This window comes from Rhizopus delemar, genomic scaffold (assembly GCF_000149305.1).
Source record: "Rhizopus delemar RA 99-880 supercont3.14 genomic scaffold, whole genome shotgun sequence".
Classification (NCBI taxonomy): domain Eukaryota; kingdom Fungi; phylum Mucoromycota; class Mucoromycetes; order Mucorales; family Rhizopodaceae; genus Rhizopus; species Rhizopus delemar.
In genome coordinates, this window is record NW_027137840.1 from 1,058,544 (window position 1) to 1,076,144 (window position 17,601).

General features: G+C 35.4%; 7 protein-coding genes across 7 annotated transcripts; 3 read left to right on the plus strand and 4 right to left on the minus strand.

The window, feature by feature from the left end:
* Positions 1-657: 657 nt before the first annotated feature.
* Positions 658-3,676, plus strand: RO3G_14746 (uncharacterized protein; the record flags this gene model as incomplete). The annotated part of the gene is made up of 8 exons (XM_067669330.1): positions 658-863; positions 919-1,098; positions 1,156-1,424; positions 1,545-2,323; positions 2,383-2,775; positions 2,825-3,323; positions 3,378-3,505; positions 3,560-3,676. The coding sequence occupies 8 exons, from the start codon at positions 658-660 to the stop codon at positions 3,674-3,676; spliced, it is 2,571 nt and encodes an 856-aa protein (XP_067525431.1).
* A 1,512-nt stretch (positions 3,677-5,188) lies between these two features.
* RO3G_14747 (uncharacterized protein) lies at positions 5,189-7,441 on the plus strand (the record flags this gene model as incomplete). The annotated part of the gene is made up of 11 exons (XM_067669331.1): positions 5,189-5,217; positions 5,273-5,392; positions 5,472-5,550; positions 5,681-5,735; positions 5,789-6,026; positions 6,078-6,197; positions 6,252-6,846; positions 6,900-6,979; positions 7,032-7,079; positions 7,131-7,221; positions 7,274-7,441. The coding sequence occupies 11 exons, from the start codon at positions 5,189-5,191 to the stop codon at positions 7,439-7,441; spliced, it is 1,623 nt and encodes a 540-aa protein (XP_067525432.1).
* Positions 7,442-8,372: 931 nt separating this feature from the next.
* RO3G_14748 (uncharacterized protein) lies at positions 8,373-10,605 on the minus strand (the record flags this gene model as incomplete). The annotated part of the gene is made up of 3 exons (XM_067669332.1): positions 8,373-9,116; positions 9,182-10,339; positions 10,411-10,605. The coding sequence occupies 3 exons, from the start codon at positions 10,603-10,605 to the stop codon at positions 8,373-8,375; spliced, it is 2,097 nt and encodes a 698-aa protein (XP_067525433.1).
* A 1,258-nt stretch (positions 10,606-11,863) lies between these two features.
* Positions 11,864-13,312, plus strand: RO3G_14749 (uncharacterized protein; the record flags this gene model as incomplete). The annotated part of the gene is made up of 3 exons (XM_067669333.1): positions 11,864-12,071; positions 12,134-12,411; positions 12,482-13,312. The coding sequence occupies 3 exons, from the start codon at positions 11,864-11,866 to the stop codon at positions 13,310-13,312; spliced, it is 1,317 nt and encodes a 438-aa protein (XP_067525434.1).
* A 173-nt stretch (positions 13,313-13,485) lies between these two features.
* On the minus strand, positions 13,486-13,896 carry RO3G_14750 (uncharacterized protein; the record flags this gene model as incomplete). The annotated part of the gene is made up of 1 exon (XM_067669334.1): positions 13,486-13,896. The coding sequence occupies one exon, from the start codon at positions 13,894-13,896 to the stop codon at positions 13,486-13,488; it is 411 nt and encodes a 136-aa protein (XP_067525435.1).
* A 653-nt stretch (positions 13,897-14,549) lies between these two features.
* On the minus strand, positions 14,550-15,647 carry RO3G_14751 (uncharacterized protein; the record flags this gene model as incomplete). The annotated part of the gene is made up of 3 exons (XM_067669335.1): positions 14,550-14,633; positions 14,853-15,236; positions 15,525-15,647. The coding sequence occupies 3 exons, from the start codon at positions 15,645-15,647 to the stop codon at positions 14,550-14,552; spliced, it is 591 nt and encodes a 196-aa protein (XP_067525436.1).
* A 1,100-nt stretch (positions 15,648-16,747) lies between these two features.
* Positions 16,748-17,062, minus strand: RO3G_14752 (uncharacterized protein; the record flags this gene model as incomplete). The annotated part of the gene is made up of 1 exon (XM_067669336.1): positions 16,748-17,062. The coding sequence occupies one exon, from the start codon at positions 17,060-17,062 to the stop codon at positions 16,748-16,750; it is 315 nt and encodes a 104-aa protein (XP_067525437.1).
* Between the last annotated feature and the right edge of the window lie 539 nt (positions 17,063-17,601).

Below are 17,601 nucleotides of genomic sequence, written 5' to 3' on the forward strand. Positions count from 1 at the left end.
TTAAGTCAAGGGTTTGACTTCTAGTCTGCTCAAAGCCCAAATCTTAACTTTATCAAATGATTTTAGATTTACATAGAAAATGGAGTAGAGGCAAAAAGGTGTCATACACAATATGAATCAATTAAAAGATTACTTTCAGTGAAATGCCATTGAATTGTGACAAACTCTCTGGAGATATTTGTGGCTAGCAAATACTTTTTTTTTTTTTCATAGCTTTTTAAACTGCTTTCTTGTGCTAGCTCACTTGAAATAGCACCGTACATATTTTTTTTAAAATAAATAAGTCACTACATTTAATAGTAAAAAATGATGAAGTGTGCATCATTAACTTCTTTGAAACAGCTTAAGGCAAAACAATAGCTAATAATACCAGTAATATAATGAAAACATATTTATGAAAAGAAAAAAACAGACATGGAGAAAGAAATCTTTGATATCAGCACTATAACCAAGGACAGTAAGAAGATCACTTTAGTTTGTTAGTTAAAATATAATAAAAGGTATTGAACTTAGAGGCTCTTTAAGAGTACTTGTAAATAAAACGCTTGCCAAAAATAAATTTAGCCGTCACAATGCGCGCTGTCATTTTTTTTCGCCACAAATTTTTTTCTTGTTCGCGTTTTCCCCTTTATCTTTTTCAATTTCCTGAAAATAAACATGGCAAGCTCTCATATGAACACCATGCTTGATACTCAGGCTTTGATGTCTGATATAAACACACCAAGCAACATGGAATTAGACGATGCAGCTACACCTCGTCCTCCTCAAGCTCGTCCTACTGGATTTGCACCTGAAAGTATCCAAAAGTTTGTTGATGAGACAGGTTTGATTGTCATGCAATCATTTGAAACCTTTTTAAAAACGTGAGTTTTAAGATCGAAATTAATAAAATCGAGTAAGACTAAACTTTTTATGTAGCTATAAAGACGAACAATCTGTTTATGTATCAACCAGTACCTCTAACTGGCTTGGATTCCCTTACATGGTACAACTTGAGAATTTTGAATACACAGCGATTGACACCATTTTGGTTGACTTTACTCATATTGAAGCAAGCGATGCCACCCTAGCTCTTGCTATTAGTGACCAATACTATCGGTAAAATGAGTTGAAAAGAAGGAGATAGTGTGATTCTAAAAAAAAATTAATATATAGTTTCCTTCCATTTCTTCGTCGTGCTGTTCACAATGTTGTAGTTGAATGCTTTCCCAAAGTACTTCAAACCAATGCTTCAACGCTTGCTCCTAGCTTAGAACCAAGCAGAGAATTTAATGTTGCCTTCTATGGTTTATCAGAATTGAACAAAGTACGTCAATTGAAAACCGACAAGATTGGACGTCTTGTAAGCGTAAGTGGTACAGTGACCCGTACGACTGAAGTGCGACCTGAATTGACCTATGCCTCCTTCACCTGTGATGAGTGTGGTAAGATCGTGAATGATGTTGAACAAGAATTTAGATACACTGAGCCTACGATGTGCCCCACACCAACCTGTTACAACCGTACTCATTGGACTCTCAACGTTGAAAAATCTAAGTTTGTAGATTGGCAGAGAATCAGAATTCAAGAAAATGCGAATGAAATTCCTACAGGTAGTATGCCTAGAAGTTTGGATGTAATCGTTCGAAATGAAATGGTGGAGCGTGCAAAGGCTGGTGATAAATGTATCTTCATTGGTACTCTTATCGTTGTTCCCGACGTAAGTGCTTTTAGAACACCCGGCACATCTGTTGAAACACAAAGGGACACTACCTCTCGTACCTCTGATGGCTTAGGAAAGGAAGGCGTCACTGGCCTTAAGGCTTTAGGTGTTCGTGATTTAACCTACAAGCTATCCTTCTTAGCTTGTATGGTTCAACCCGCCTCCCAAAATAAGGTCAACAATGCCAATCTACACGGAGAAGATACGGGAGATGAAGATCAAAAGGATGTTTACACTGACTTGTCCAAGGAAGAGATTGATACTCTCCAAAAGATGGTTCGCTTGGGCCCCAGATTATATAACAAATTAGTTGGCAGTATCGCGCCCTCTGTTTTTGGCCATGAAACTGTCAAGAAGGGTGTTCTTTTACAAATGCTGGGAGGTGTACATAAGGTAACCCCTGAAGGCATGCACATTCGTGGCGATATCAACGTTTGCATTGTTGGTGATCCATCTACTAGCAAGTCTCAATTCTTGAAATATGTTTGCAATCTTATGCCTAGAGCTGTTTATACATCTGGTAAAGCTTCTAGTGCTGCTGGTTTAACTGCCTCGGTAGTCAAGGATGAAGAAACGGGTGAATTCTCAATTGAAGCTGGTGCTCTTATGCTTGCTGATAATGTAAAATATAAAAAAAAAGATAGAAAATGTGTACAATGATATTTATTATTGCATGATAGGGTATCTGTGCAATTGATGAATTTGACAAGATGGACATTAAGGATCAGGTTGCTATTCACGAAGCTATGGAGCAACAGACTATTTCAATTGCAAAGGCTGGTATTCAAGCCAGTTTGAATGCTCGTACCAGTATTCTTGCAGCTGCCAACCCTGTAAGTGGTCGTTATAACAAGAAACAAACACTTAGACAAAACATCAACATGTCAGCACCCATCATGTCTCGTTTTGATTTGTTTTTTGTTGTCTTGGATGAATGTAACGATATTACAGATTATAATATTGGTCGACACATTATCAACAATCATCGTCAAAAAGAGGATGCTATTCAAGCTGAATTCTCTACAAGAGATATTCAAAATTACATTCGCTATGCTAGAACATTTAAGCCAAAGGTAAAAAGTTGCTTTTATTCTCCTAGATGTTTAACTGTTGTAAATATAGTTGCAAAGTGAAGCAGCAGAAAAATTAGCAGAGTGTTATAGAGAGTTAAGACAAGGTGATTACCAAGCTATTGGTAGAAATTCATACCGTATTACTGTAAGACAATTGGAAAGTATGGTTCGTTTATCAGAAGCCATTGCAAGAGCTCACTGCAGTGAAGAAATTACGGTTGCCAACGTGATTGAGGCACATAGTTTACTTCAGAAATCCATTATTCGTGTTGAAGAAGAAGATGTTAATATTGATGATACAATGGATGATCAAATGGATGACGTCATGACTAGTGCAGAAGCTCTTCGTGGCATGAGCTTGAATGAAACTGATGAATCAATAAGAGATCACCAACCAATGGTAGAAAGCGTACTTTCACAAACACAAGTACCGAGTGGAGCCTTCTTGACTCCATCCGGCAAGGTTTCTATTCCTTATGAGAAGTTTGAAGAAATTAAGCAGATGTTAGCATTTAGACTCCATCAGATACAAGAAGGATCTGACGAAGGTAATGAAAAAAAAAGCGTTTTTATACAGAGTATGAACTGACCATCTCGATTAGATGCTGGTCTTACTCAAGATGAATTGATTATGTGGTATCTTGAACAACGTGAAGGTAGTATTTCAGAAGAAACCCTTGACTTTGAAATGACAGTAGTCAAGAAGGTGATTAAGAAACTCTTAAAGACTGTAAGTTGCAAATGCAATACATATATTGATAAAGTATTTACACAAATAAAATAGGGCGAAACATTGATTGCCATTCGACAAGATCAAGATGAGGAAGGTTTAGAAGGATTAAGTGAAGAAAATCCTATTATTATGCTTCATCCTAACTACATCTTGGAAAATTTGGAATAATTTCTCGCACTCTTAATAATAACTTTTTTTTCTTTTCAATACAGATTTTGTACATATTACGTAATTAGTTCAACAAGAAGTTGTTTTTAATAATAATAAAAAAAACTTATTTGAGCTATAGAATAAGGTTTTTATTGTTGTATCAAATATATTACAGGCATTAAGTCAAGTTGATAAATTGGTTTGGATGAATAGCAGTACATTTTGATATGAATCCTGAAGGACATGAATTGATATATTATTTCAATCTTTTTTTTTATTTTCCTTTTTTCTTTTAAAAAAAATAAAAATAGTAATGTGTGGACGCTTTTGCTGCGCTCAAAATCCTAAAGAAGTTGCAGATAAATTACAAAAAGACAAATATTGCGACGAAGATATTACAGTTGACTGTGAAGACTATATTCCAAGATATAATGTTGCACCTACTTCAAATATCCTTGTTTTTTATGAAAAGGAATCTAAGAAAAAACTTCAAACTATGGTATGTACATGTGGTAAATAAAATGTAGCTTTACTAAATGCTTACAAAAGAATTGGGGGTATCTTCCTTCTTGGGCAAAGAAGTTACCTCTTACTAAGGTGAGTAGTACAAAAGATTCATGATGTGAAATAGTTATTCATGTTAAATAGCCCATCAATGCAAGACAAGACACAATAGAAAAATCAGCCAATTATTTTTCTTCATCAAAAAACAGTCAAAGATGTGTTATTGTTGCAGAAGGGTATTAATACAAACTATGCATTAATTCACAAAGACTAACATAAAAGCAGATTTTTTGAATGGAAAAAATTGAACAGTGGAAAAAAGCAACCTTATTATATAAAAAGAAAAGATGGTAAATTAATGGCATTTGCTGGATTGTACGATATATCTCAACTGACAGGTAACACACACCTTTTTGGTTATATAAACACAAAGATGCTCATACTAACGTTTTATAAGATAAATCATATACGTGTGTGATTATTACAACAAATGCACAGAAGAGCTTCTCAATTATTCATGATAGAATGCCAGTTATTTTAGATGAGAAAAGTGTACTTAGTTGGGTTGATTCATCCAAACCATGGACTGCTACAATAAGTCAATTAATGAGGCCATTTGAAGGTGAATTGGAATTGTAAAGCGAGAATTATCCAGTGTACATATGAATTGTTGTCTTACGATGATATTGTTAGTTATCAAGTATCAGATGCAGTAGGCTCAACTAAGAACGATTCACCACGATTGATTACATCTATTGACTCGCAAAAGAGTTCAATATCCCACTTTTTAAAGCGTAGTGATCCTAAGGAGGAGGCAGTTACAAAGAGTAAAAAAAGAAAAATAGAAAAGGAGGCAAATTAAATGACAATAAAAGAGTAATTTGGTATCTTTTTTCCTTATTTCGTGACCGGGTCTTAATAAGGAATTCTATCTCGATTTCATTAACCTCGTGTGTACAAGAAAATCCTTCTCTTTTTTCTCTTTTCTATTCTTTTTTCTCTTCTATTTTTTAAACATTTATTTACATGGCAGGAAAAGGGGTTGTTCGTAGTATGTAAGTTGATCTAATGACTATGCTTCAATATTAACTTGACTAATAATTAATAAAGAAAAAACATTGCTAAAGGGTTTAGTGATGTCCAAATTAAAGTAAGAGAAGCTACTTCTAATGACCCATGGGGACCTAGTGGTACAATTATGAATGAAATAGCTCAACTCACTTTTAATGAGTAAATAGAAAAAAAAAAAAAAAAAAAAAAAAGAAAAGAAAGAGGCAGAAAGAGCGTATTACTAACAATTTATCTGTAGGTCTGATTTTATTGAAATAATGGACATGATTGATAAGAGATTAAATGATAAAGGAAAGAATTGGCGTCATGTATTCAAGGTTAGAAATAGAATGTTTATTATTACATGTACTTACAAGAGCACAGGCTTTACTTTTATTAGATTATTGTCTGCACGTGGGTTCTGAAAATGTTGTTTTGTACGCCAAAGAAAATATTTATGTTGTAAAGACACTGAAAGAGTTTCAACATGTTGACGAGACTGGAAAAGATGTAGGAGCTAATGGTAAGTATTATTATCGTTATTAATTTATATAACAATTAATACGTTATGTCTAGTGAGACAAAAGGCAAAGGACATCACTAATCTATTAATGGATGATAATCGATTAAGAGAAGAAAGACAACAAAGACAGAGTATGAGAGATAGAATGGCGAATGTTGGTGATTATTTGAATGAAACTGTAAGACAAATCGATGGAAATCAAGACCGTTACGATGATGAAGCAGAACTAAAGAGAGCTTTGGCTGAAAGTAAAAGACTTGCTGAAGAAGAAGCAAGTAATAATCGTCAAGGGTAAATACAGAATACATCATTACAAGTTCAATATTTTAATTTGCATTACAGTGATGATGACCTTGAAAAGGCTATTCAGTTAAGTCAACAAGAAGCGCTTGAAAAGGAAAAGAAGGAAAGAGAGAAATTAGAAAGGGAAAACACTCAAAACCTATTCGGATCATCTACACCGTAGGAATATACTAAAATAGATACGTACTGTTTTATCTTAATTTCTTTCTGTAGTTTTCAACAATTTGCTCCACAACAAAATGTAGCCATTAATAATCCATACCAACAACAACCTTTACAATTAGAATGGTCTCAACCTGTAGACAATAATTTATTGAACGGATTTCAAAATAATCCCTATCAACAACAAGCACAAAATCCATATCAATCTGCTTTTAATCCAACTAGCCTTCAGGCACAAATGACTGGGTTTGTTCAACCTTCTTCAACACCTAATGTGGATTTATTCTCACAACAACCACAATCAACTGGACTTCCTTCTACTCAACAACAATCGCTTCAAACAACAAATAACTTTATTTCTACTCCTAGTTTTCAAACCAATATGGTCACAGGCACAAATCCTTTTTCACAAATGAATAGTGCTCCTCAACAACAGCCACAGCCACAGCAACAGAATTACGATTACAGTAGTCTTGTATTTGGCAATCCTCCTCCTCAACAACAACAACAGCAACCATTTGCCCCATCCCCCAAATTAAACAACAACAGTAATTCTCCTTTCAATACTGCTTCTCCTTCCGTCAATGCCTTTAACTCCATGTCATCATCTAATTTGAACTCCACAAACGCTTTCTCATCCCCTCAGGTAAGTCATAAATATATTTTGCTTTTTTACGTATTCTAATAGATGCTTTTTAGTTGAGTAACAATATAGCAAAACCTCAAAGTGAGACAGATCTTAAATATGCTAGATTGAATGCGTTGTTAGCAAATAAAGAGTAAGGACAAGAAAAGATGATGGAAAGTTAAACTTATTTTCTTAAAAAATAGTGATGGCATGGATACTTTTGGTAATCAAGGAAACTTGCGTATTCCATAGTAATATACAATATATATCATTTTTTAAATATTTACTTACCTTGTATGTAGTGGAACAGGCTTTGCCAACAGTTTTCATTTACAAGAGAATAATGCTAATAGAGAATTAATGATCAACGGAGACAACGCTACTAATGCATTTGTAAGCTTTCTTTGAATTCGTGTTATTTTGATATTCAATTCATATTATATAGGGAACTGTAAGCAAAAATCCGTTTGGTCAGGCTGTAGATAGTAAGCCTGCTAATCAAAAAAGTCTCCTGGATTTAATGCAAGAGCAAAGACAAATGGCTAATAACCAAAACAATAATGTGTTTGCTAGCTCACAACCATTTCATCCAAACAATCAAAGTTTCTTTTAGGAGTTAATAAATAGACGTTTTTAGTATTTATTTCAGTGAATTTAGAATTACTGAGGAAATTTATTCAAATCCAATCTGCGATTCAACACAACATGTTACTTAATCTTTGGATTATAAGTAATAGTCAAAGGAAAAGAGCTATCTATTTCCAATGATTCTTACAGATGTGCAAAATACCATTCCTGGTGTTTTTAATTCTAAACGGTCTAATTTGTCAGACAAGATAGGATGATAAATTTTTTTTAGTATTATTATAGATCTACTACTTCTTCACAGGTACTATAAAAAAGGCATTTGAATTAGATTTTATATGTAAAAATCTTAATTCTCCTATGCGCTTCAATCTTGGTCAATGGTTGAATTGTTTGGCAAAGAAATCCTCTTTCACATTTCATATTTATTTTTATATGCCTTTTTTAACACGGTTATACATCCAATAAAAATCATCAATTATTCTTATACAGCATCCCAATTACCCCATCAAGTGGCTTACTTTTTTCTTTGTTTCTATTGTTTAGGCTATGTATAAAGAAATCTTATTTTTGTTAAAAAAATCCTTGTAAATCTCAAGTGAACAGCGTCACAAAAAAAAGGTGTACTATGTCTGCTATAAATATATACTATTTAAATACACATCTTTCAGGCAATTCAAGTCAGATGTGAAAAATCATTGTCTTTACAATAGTCTTACATTAAACCATCATTTAATGTCCTTCTATTTACTGTGAGGGTATTTTTTCAAGAATAGCAGTGTCTCCGACGCGGTCCCCTCATTTTTTTGGGGGGAAGGGACGGATGGTGAAATACTTTGTTTCTGGAAATTTTTAAATCCCGCTTTCCTGCTGATACTTTAACGCTTTCATTTGAATGATATATTTGTAATAAATTACTTTATTATTAATTCAATAGTAAACAAAAAACATTTCAATAATTAAATCTGATTATCTGCGACTAACTTGCACATTTGGTTGATAGAAAGCTTGTCAGAAACTCTTCTGAATTCAAGAAATTGTGCAGCTTCTTCACAGCTTATACCTCTTTCATTTGACAGCGACTCTATTTTCTTGTACAGTGGAAGACGTCTAGTAAAGAACCTAGACTCGGTTCTGTTGTCTACTTTGCGCCAATCTGCACCGTACTGCTCTTCCATAGACTTGATAGATGGCTTTCCAGCAAGACCAACAGAGTATTCTCGCCATACATCTGTCACGCTTATCAAACTTCTACTCATTTTGAATGATGGTAGACCTCTTGAGTTAGCAGCACTTGGGGAAGGAATAGATGACAGCGGAACAGAAGAGGAAGGAAGGATGGTTGATGTTTGTTGAATTTGTGTATTCTCATCACCTTGTCTTAGCATGTTTGAGATTTGCAAAAAAGAATCAGCGAGCATGGTTCGGTTTTCTGCTTCCAATTGCTTGACTGCATTCAAAGTAAGTTGATTCTGAGATTGGACTATGTTCAGCATAGCATTCATTGAGTCAAACCCTGTCTTCATAGCTGCTGCGACTTCAGGTAACAAAACTTCCAGATGTTGGCTCATTTTGAACTTCTCATCGTTGGCAGCGATTGCAGATGAAAGACGCTCTTCATAGTCTTTGTAAATATCAGTATCAAAGATGCTGTGGGACCAAATAAAGCTTCCGGGGTATTTTCCCTTCAACACCACTGAGTCCTAAGATAAAAATAATTAGATATCGTAAGCATTATGACTTGATTTGTAAAAAAAATAATCCTTACCTGCAAAAAAACTGTTCTTAAATAATCCATTAAATCTAAAAAGTTTGGCCCAGCAATATCGTCTTCAACTTCCTTCCTGTAAAACTTCTCTCTCCAATATTCAATCCAAGGAAACACCATTTTGCGCAATTCTTCTGATGGCTCAATTGAACCACGATTGATGAAGTAATCACCCTTACGAGTAGTGAACCCGGCCAGCACTTTAATGGCATCAACAGGAAGGCCACTTAAATAGCAACCAACCATTCTATCGCTACCCCAACGTCCAACTTGTCTCTGTTGGTCTCCAGAGACACCTTCATTTGCAACCATATTAATGGCACTCTTTCTGTTGATGTGAGTGAGCTTGCTTGAATGAACACCGCAATACCTAAGCACTTGTTTATAAATCTTGGCTTGTTCACTATAGGTAATTGACCCATCCCCTGTAGTGTTTGGAAACAAATAAGTATCATACCAATCACGGCGAGTCGAGAAGTTTGGAAATGGTAGGTTTTGATGATGGAACAAGGAAAAAAAATATTGAGCAAAAGCGCCATGTGGACAAACTTCAACATCCCTATGGCGAAGAGCAGAACCATATTGAATCTTGCCATCCTTATTAGTCTTACCAAATGTTATAGTGGCTACTATAGCAAAGCAAGTAGAGGGGCCTTGATTTTTGAGTTCCATGATGAATAAATCTGGCAGCTGTGTTCCAAGAGCAGTCTCACTACGCATAAGCATGGCATGGCTCATAGAAAAGCAGACTTTGTTTCTCAAAGAAAAGATGTTGTTTTGAATCAAAAAATACTGATTGATTCGAAGCAATTCTTGATCTGTATAGCCATCATTCAAAGTATTTTTCCCACGATCCTCATATTCGGTTCTTTTGCGTCTTGCTTCCTTTTTGGTATGAGTGTCAAGAAAGCGCTTCACGATAGGTCCTCTTGCCATTGTATGCTTATTGAATCCTGCTTCTACCTGTTGATGGTATAAATCAACCACAGCTTTTACATAAGCAAGGACTGATTCCCTACCCAATGGTGCGGGTGATCCATCTGCATTTTTCTTGAATTTGTTTCCACGGGTCAAAACATAGTCTTTGAGAAAGAAAGCTAGCTTTGCGTCATAAACAATAGTACCATCCGCAACTTTTTCTTTATTGGCGCACCATTCCTATTTTCAATTTCAAACAATTTAGAAATCATCACCCAAACAATCTTTATAACATATAGCTTTTAACTTACAAACCATTCTCTTTGCTTAGATTTATAAGCAGCAGTCGTGTTCTTGGGACGATATGTTTGATTTTCAGCAATGACCATTTGCGTATTTTTATCCATTGCTAGCCTGGCTCGAATCATGTCTTCATAATGTTCAGCATCTGGAAGAGCGATATCATTATCTCTAGTAGAAGGACCAGCGTTTGAATCGTGACTCATTGTGTCGTATAGTAGTAATAATAACCAAGTAAGAGATAAAAGCAAAAACAAAGAGCAATGTAGGTACTTTTTGAGACTGATCTTTATTTCAGTTTAAGTTAAAGTAAAAATTACTCTAATTGAAGGCAAGTATTTATATCTTATTGAATGAGTGGCTTGATATCTTCTATTGTAAGCGTTCTTCTAATCTTCAGGTACTTTAGCAAGTGTTATCTCTAATTATGATTATGAAAACTTTTCATTTGTTCTTTTGTATGTCTGTCATAGATTACCTTTTATTCTGGGAATTACTCACTGATTTGAATAACGTTATTTTAGGTGTTATTTCAATTATATGAAAGATTAGCAATATTCCTGACATTAGATTGGGTTACTGACAACAGAAAATATCTTGTTATCCTGATTGGTACTTCTTATCAAAGAACTATCATTAATACAATACATATTCTAATAGAGTATGCTTACTTGGAAACAATTGTATAATCTTATTTAAATAAACTCGTATTTTACTTATGATCTTGTATTAAGACATGTATTTATCAATGTCAACTATAATCGGCTATTTTTCTTCAACGCATTGTTCAATTGAAATGCTTAACAAATAGTAGAAGAGATATGTTTGCAAAATTGGCAATTAGTTGCCAAAAAAGAAAGTGTATATTTTTCAATTGTTGATATGAGGATCCAATCCCTAACAACCGATATTTGTCACAATAATGTAGCTTACCGTATGCACCAATCAATATTAGAAATTTGGCTTTTATATGAAACGTCAAAGGACTTCTTGTACTTGCCCTGTCACTCCCCTTTTTTTTCTATTACAGCAAAGCTGAGTTGCATAAAAAAGCTTTTCAAGCACTTTATTGGTTATCAAAGTATACAAAGGATACATTGGATATCAGAGACCCGATCGCACTTTACTTTTTGTAAAAGTGAAGTATTTCATAGGTTAGAGCACTATACCTAAACATTTCAATTTCCGATATGTAAGTTTCGGAGACCCGACTGGGGATCTGAGAGACCTGAGGTCATGATACTGTAATACATCCTATTTTAATTAATGGCGGAGTAAAAACGAGAGAGACTTTAACAAAACTTTTATGCGTTAATGCATAGCCATGATCTTTTCGTCATACATTCGTCAGTAATGAACGCATCATTATCAATACATTTGATGGGTAATTTATAGAAACGCTTTTTTTTTGTCAAAAACCAAATTTACTCTAGTTTTTTCTTATTTTTTTTTATTAATATTACAATGGCTGCAAACGCTGCTGCAAACGCCGCTCAAAAAATGATGGGTGAACAACCCGTTCAAGTTACAAATGAAGACAAACAGAAAACATCCGACACTAAGATGCTTGCTTGTGTTTGGGTTGGTAAAGACAAACTCGAGATGAGAACTGTTCCCAAACCTGAAATAACGGACGACGAAGATGTTATCCTCAAAATCACTGGAAGTACAGGTAATTAAGAGTGAATAGCTGAAGAAGCACTTCTTACATTTATTTTTGTTTACTATGACTAGTATGTGGATCTGACTTACATTTGTATCATGGAGAGCTTATGCAAATGAAAGAAGGAGAAATACTGGGCCACGAATGTATTGGTATTGTTGAAAAAGTTGGTAGTAAGGTTACCGCTGTAAAGCCTGGAGATCGTGTTGTGGCTGCCTTCAACATTGCTTGTGGCAAATGTAAATATTGTTCTCAAAAGATGTTTACTTCTTGTGAAGCAGCTAACAACAGCTCGGTCATGGATAAACTTTACGGTCATCGTATTTCTGGTGTTATTGGCTATTCTCATGTAAAGTATCAAATATATCAAAAGTTGGTGAGTACAATGCTAACGCCATTTTCACTTTTTTAAATTGTAGTTCTTGGGAGGATTCTCTGGTGCACAAGCTGAATATTGTCGTATATTATATGGAAATACAAATCTTGTCAAGATCCCAGATAATGTCCCAGATGAAAAGGCATTGTACCTTTCTGATATCGTCCCAACTTCATACCATGCTGTTTGGCAAGCAGGAGTAAAGGAGGGAGAAACAATTGGCGTCTGGGGTCTTGGACCTATTGGCCTCAACGTCTGCCAATGGTTGCGTAATGTATTTAAGGCCAAGCGAATTATTGCTGTTGATAATGTTCCCGAACGCCTTGAACTTGCCAAAGTACGTTGGGGCGTAGATGTGATCAACTTTGACAAAGAAAGTGATGTTGCTGAAAAAATCCTTGAGCTTGTTCCCGATGGATTAGATCGTTCCATTGACTGTGCTGGATTCCGCTATACAAAGGGTCTTTTGCACAAGATCGAGCGAGCTGTTGGTCTTGAGACAGATACTAGTGAAGTTATCAATGAAACGATTCGAGCAACAAGAAAGTTTGGTGTTGTCGCTTTAATTGCTGATTATGCTGCTTATACTAACCATTTATTAATTGGCGGTATCATGGAGAAAGGTATTCAATTGATAGGCTGTGGCCAAGCACCCATCCAACGACACTGGAGCAAATGCTTGGAACATATTCAAAACGGTGAATTCGACCCCACTGTCATATTAACACACCGATTTCCATTGGAACAAACTGTTGAGGCGTATCGTCGTTTCGATCTTAAAGAATCTGCAATAATGAAGATTTACCTCGAGACTCGATTCAGTGGTCCAGTAATGCCTGGAACCCCCATGTTGACCGATGTTGAGGACGCTTAATCCATATATGTTAACAGATGTGGTTGTAAATAAACATATTCCTTTCATTACAAAATGTATTGTATCTGTGGTTAAGAGTCCGAAAATAAGAAAGCATTTTAAAATACTGTGTATGTCATGATCTTTTGTTATCATAACAATTCTTTGGACCTTTTAAGTTTTACATGTGTTTATTAAGTATTGCTGTTTAGTGCATATATTTCATACCTTTGTAGCGAGATTTGAAAGCAAGTCAATTTATCTGCAGGTATACATTCTGTAATCCTCTTAAACTCTTCTGATCCTCTTGAGAAATGGAACATGATATAAAATACAAGAGTAGATGATGTAGCATGATTTGAGACCATACGAGAAAGGATATTGCCCATGGTAACCAACCCTCTAAGACGGTAATGAGGTCTAGCGGTTACCAGCAATTGATCAAAGCCTTTGTCTTTCATTAAACCAATAGCTTCCTTGCATGCCATCTCAGTATCAATAGCCACATATTCAGCAAGCTTCAAGTCACGAACAATCATATCTGCAAAACCTTTCTTTGCCCTGTTTTCAAAACTTTGATTTTCAAATTTCTCATTAACAATCATCATTTAAAAATTTAGAGTTTGTCGTATTCCAACATACTTTAAACATGATTCATATTCAATTTATAAGAAATTAGAGTAGTGAATGCTTTACAAAGATTTATTACAGTCTTTTCTCTATTATTCGGTCATAACTAATTCCACTCCTTTAACTCAATGCAAGTTTTTAATATAACTCCGGATGCAATGCGACATAAAAACAAATCTACTTAAGAAATAATTATAAAACAGCCCACTTGCATAACCTGGAACAGATCTTTACATTAAAGTTTATTCACGATAGATCTTCAGTTATAATTAATTAAGCCTCCATGAAAAGAATATAAATACCAGATATTACAATATTAAATAAAAATATAGAATTTTTTCAGTCTCGTTGAATTTTAAAGTCTTTTTATTCTTACGAGTTAACACAGAGTTTCGAACAGAGCTTTGTAAGATTACTACATACCGTTGACCATCTTTCAATTCTTTAACAGCTTGAACAGCAGTTCCAAACTTCTTTCGCTAGTTCCAATAACGGGAATGAGTTTCACCTTGCTTGTTGATATACGATAAACTGGCAGTATCGTTCGTCCTGATGAGAATGGTCGAGTTCTTCGGTACTCGAAAGATCTTCAGAGCCAAATGAGCCGCCTTGAATTCCTGCCAATTGATCAATTGAGCTGCTTCGATTGGAGTCCAGTAACTATAACCTCGTTGGTTCTGCCAACTGCATCATCAACCCGTATCGCTGGCGTCTACAATGATGGAAGGAGAGAGCGACCGTTCCATTTCTGAAGGCTGTGGTACCACCAGTTCAGTTCGTGTATGCTGACTGGATCCAGAGATGAGGGAAGATCCCAGTCTTTTTCCGATTTGACAGTTTGGTTCTTGTAGTATAGAAGGTGTCGTGTATACAGACGGGCTGGGAATATGGCAAATGTTGCCGCCTGTATTCGCATTGTGAGACTGTGTACTACTCGAGTGGATTGTCTGTGAGGGTGATCTAATGCTTGTTTGATGGAACGACGAATGTCGCGAAGTTTCTTCATTGGAAGTGACGCCGTCATCGTGCTGGTATTCGATACAAAACCTAGGTGTCCCAATTGTTGAGTAGGGGTCAAAATCGATTTCTTGAAGTTAACCATCCATCCCAATTGTTGAAGAAGAGCTACTACTGCGAGAACCTGTTGAATAGCCAATTGCTTGGTGCTTGCAGCTAGAATCCAGTCGTCCAAGTACGCAGAAATTCTGAAGCTTTGAGAGTAGAAGTGTTCTAATATGGGCCTGCATACTTTAGTGAAGACAAATGGACTTGAGGCCAAACCAAAAGAGATGGTACAATATTGGTACACTTGGTTCTTTCATTTCAGCCGTAGAAACTGTCAAGAGTCTGGGTGGAGAACTATATGAAGAAAGGCATCCGATAAATCGATTGAGACTAGGTAATCGTTTGGCCTTATCATTTGCGATCCTTCTCTGATTGTTTCCATCTTGAAATGAGGAGCTTCTAAATATTGGTTCAATTTCTTTAGATTAAAAACCGGTCGAATGCCTCAATCCTTATTGGGAATAACAAACATTAAGCTGTAGAAACCCGGAGTTTGCTGAACTTGTTGAGCTGATACCTTCTCAATTGCTGCTTTTACCAACAAACCTTGGATTGCTTGATCGATCAGATGAGATTGCTCGGTTGAGAATGACACGGTTGGTGTAGGGGTTGAGGTAACGGAAGGCGGTTCATGGAAAGGGATGTAGCAACCGGATTGCATTATTGTGTTGACGAACGAGTTGTTGGAAGTTTATATCCATTTTATAATATACTTGCTGAGCCGACCTCCGATTGGGTCGATTGCTGTTGTTGATGTTGTTGTTGGATCTACTGATGGAAGGGATTGGTAATCTTCTTGTTGTCGTTCTGTCGAAAATTGTTGTTGCTGTTGAAGTTGCTGGAGTTGTTGCCATGGTTGTTGTTGATGTAACCGCACTGCTGTGAGGGTGGATCCGACCGAAAAAACCACTGATCCGGAACATTCGAGAAGGAGCTGAAATTGACAGAGTTGCTTGATGTAAAACGACGATGTTGACCTCTATTGACAGTTGACTCACGAGTGGCCTTTCTTGCTGCAGTTTGCTGAATCAAAGTATGTGTTATCTCGTAAGAATAAAAAAGACTATAAAATTCAACGAGACTGAAAAAAGTTATATCTTTATTTAATATTATACTGTCTGGTATTTATACTATTTTCATGGAGGTTTAATTAAATCCTTTTCAAGATATTTTAATTGATTATAGCTGTGGATCTAGTGTCAATAAGTTTTAATGTGAAGAGCTGTTCCTGGTTATGCAAGTGGACTGCTTTATAATTATTTCTTCAGTAGATCTGATCTTTCATTTATGTTGCATTGCATCAGGAGTTATATTAAAAGCTTGCATTGAGTTAAAGGAGTGGAATTAGTTATGACCGAATAATAGAGAAAAGACTGTAATAAATCTTTGTAAAGCATTCATTACTCTGATTTCTTATAAATTGAATATGAATCATGTTTAAAGTATGTTGGGATACGACAAAGTATTTTGAAATTCATCCAAAGGAAGAGTGTATTGTATCTTTTGATCCTGCTTTAACGAAAATGAAGGATTGACGGCTCGAAGAGCAATGTTGTTTCGAGCTTGGCGCATGGCAAAACATACATGAAGCAAAAGTTTACGAACATCTCTGAGCATAATACAGTAACGCTCGAGATTTGGATTGCCTGATTCAGAGGAGACGAGCTCATGGCTGAGAATATCCAAGGGACGAAAAGCTGCTGACAAAAGATATTGAAGATGCTTGAGAGATTTGTCTTCATATCGTTGACTTTTGTTCGTTTAATGTTCAGCTGTAGGGATGGTAACTGGGGCTTTATATTCAATATGAGTCATAGAGGGATAAGACTCAATGAGGGTCTTACATTCAGAGTCTGAGAGTAAAGTAGAAGTATATAAAGGAGTATCTAGGTTCATTAATTCGGTAAGAGTATCAGAAGGTGACCAGTCGTAGTGAGGGCGAGTACCCATTGAATGAAGAGGTATAGGAGCAGTGTTATCCGCTGACTTCATAGGAGTAGAAGCACCATTGGGTTGTTCCTGAAGGGCAGCAATTTGTTGCTGCATCATATGGAATTGTTCTTCGATAGAAGACATTGAAATTATGAAAGTGTAATAGTGACAAAGTGCAAAATGTATTGAGTAAAAAAATAAGTGGAAATGACCGAGCAAAATAAAAGATTAATCTTTAAAAGTTTCGTTTACTTCACTCTTATATATCTTTGGAGGACGTTATAAAATAACAGTTCAAGAAGATCCTAGCATAATAACATTTCATATTTTGTTCTTCAGGTATCAAACAATTCTTAAAAGAATTTTCTCGACCTAGAATCCTCATTTTGGCAATGGAACGACTGTAAAAGGGCAAAAGAATAAAAAAGAAAAGATTTCAAGAAAAAGTTCTTATCTCTTTGCCACACAGTTGCAGTTGTAACACTTGGTGTATTAGTTTTATTTAAATTTACTTCATTCATAACAACTCTCATACGAAAAGAATGTTGTTCATGATATAAGTCAATAAAGGAAAGAAAAAAAAAAAAAAAAAAAAAAAAAAAAAAAAAAAGAAAAAAAAAGCAGACCATCAAGGTTAAGGGTTTTATTGTTGTTAAATAATTTATTAAATAAATGTACAAGGC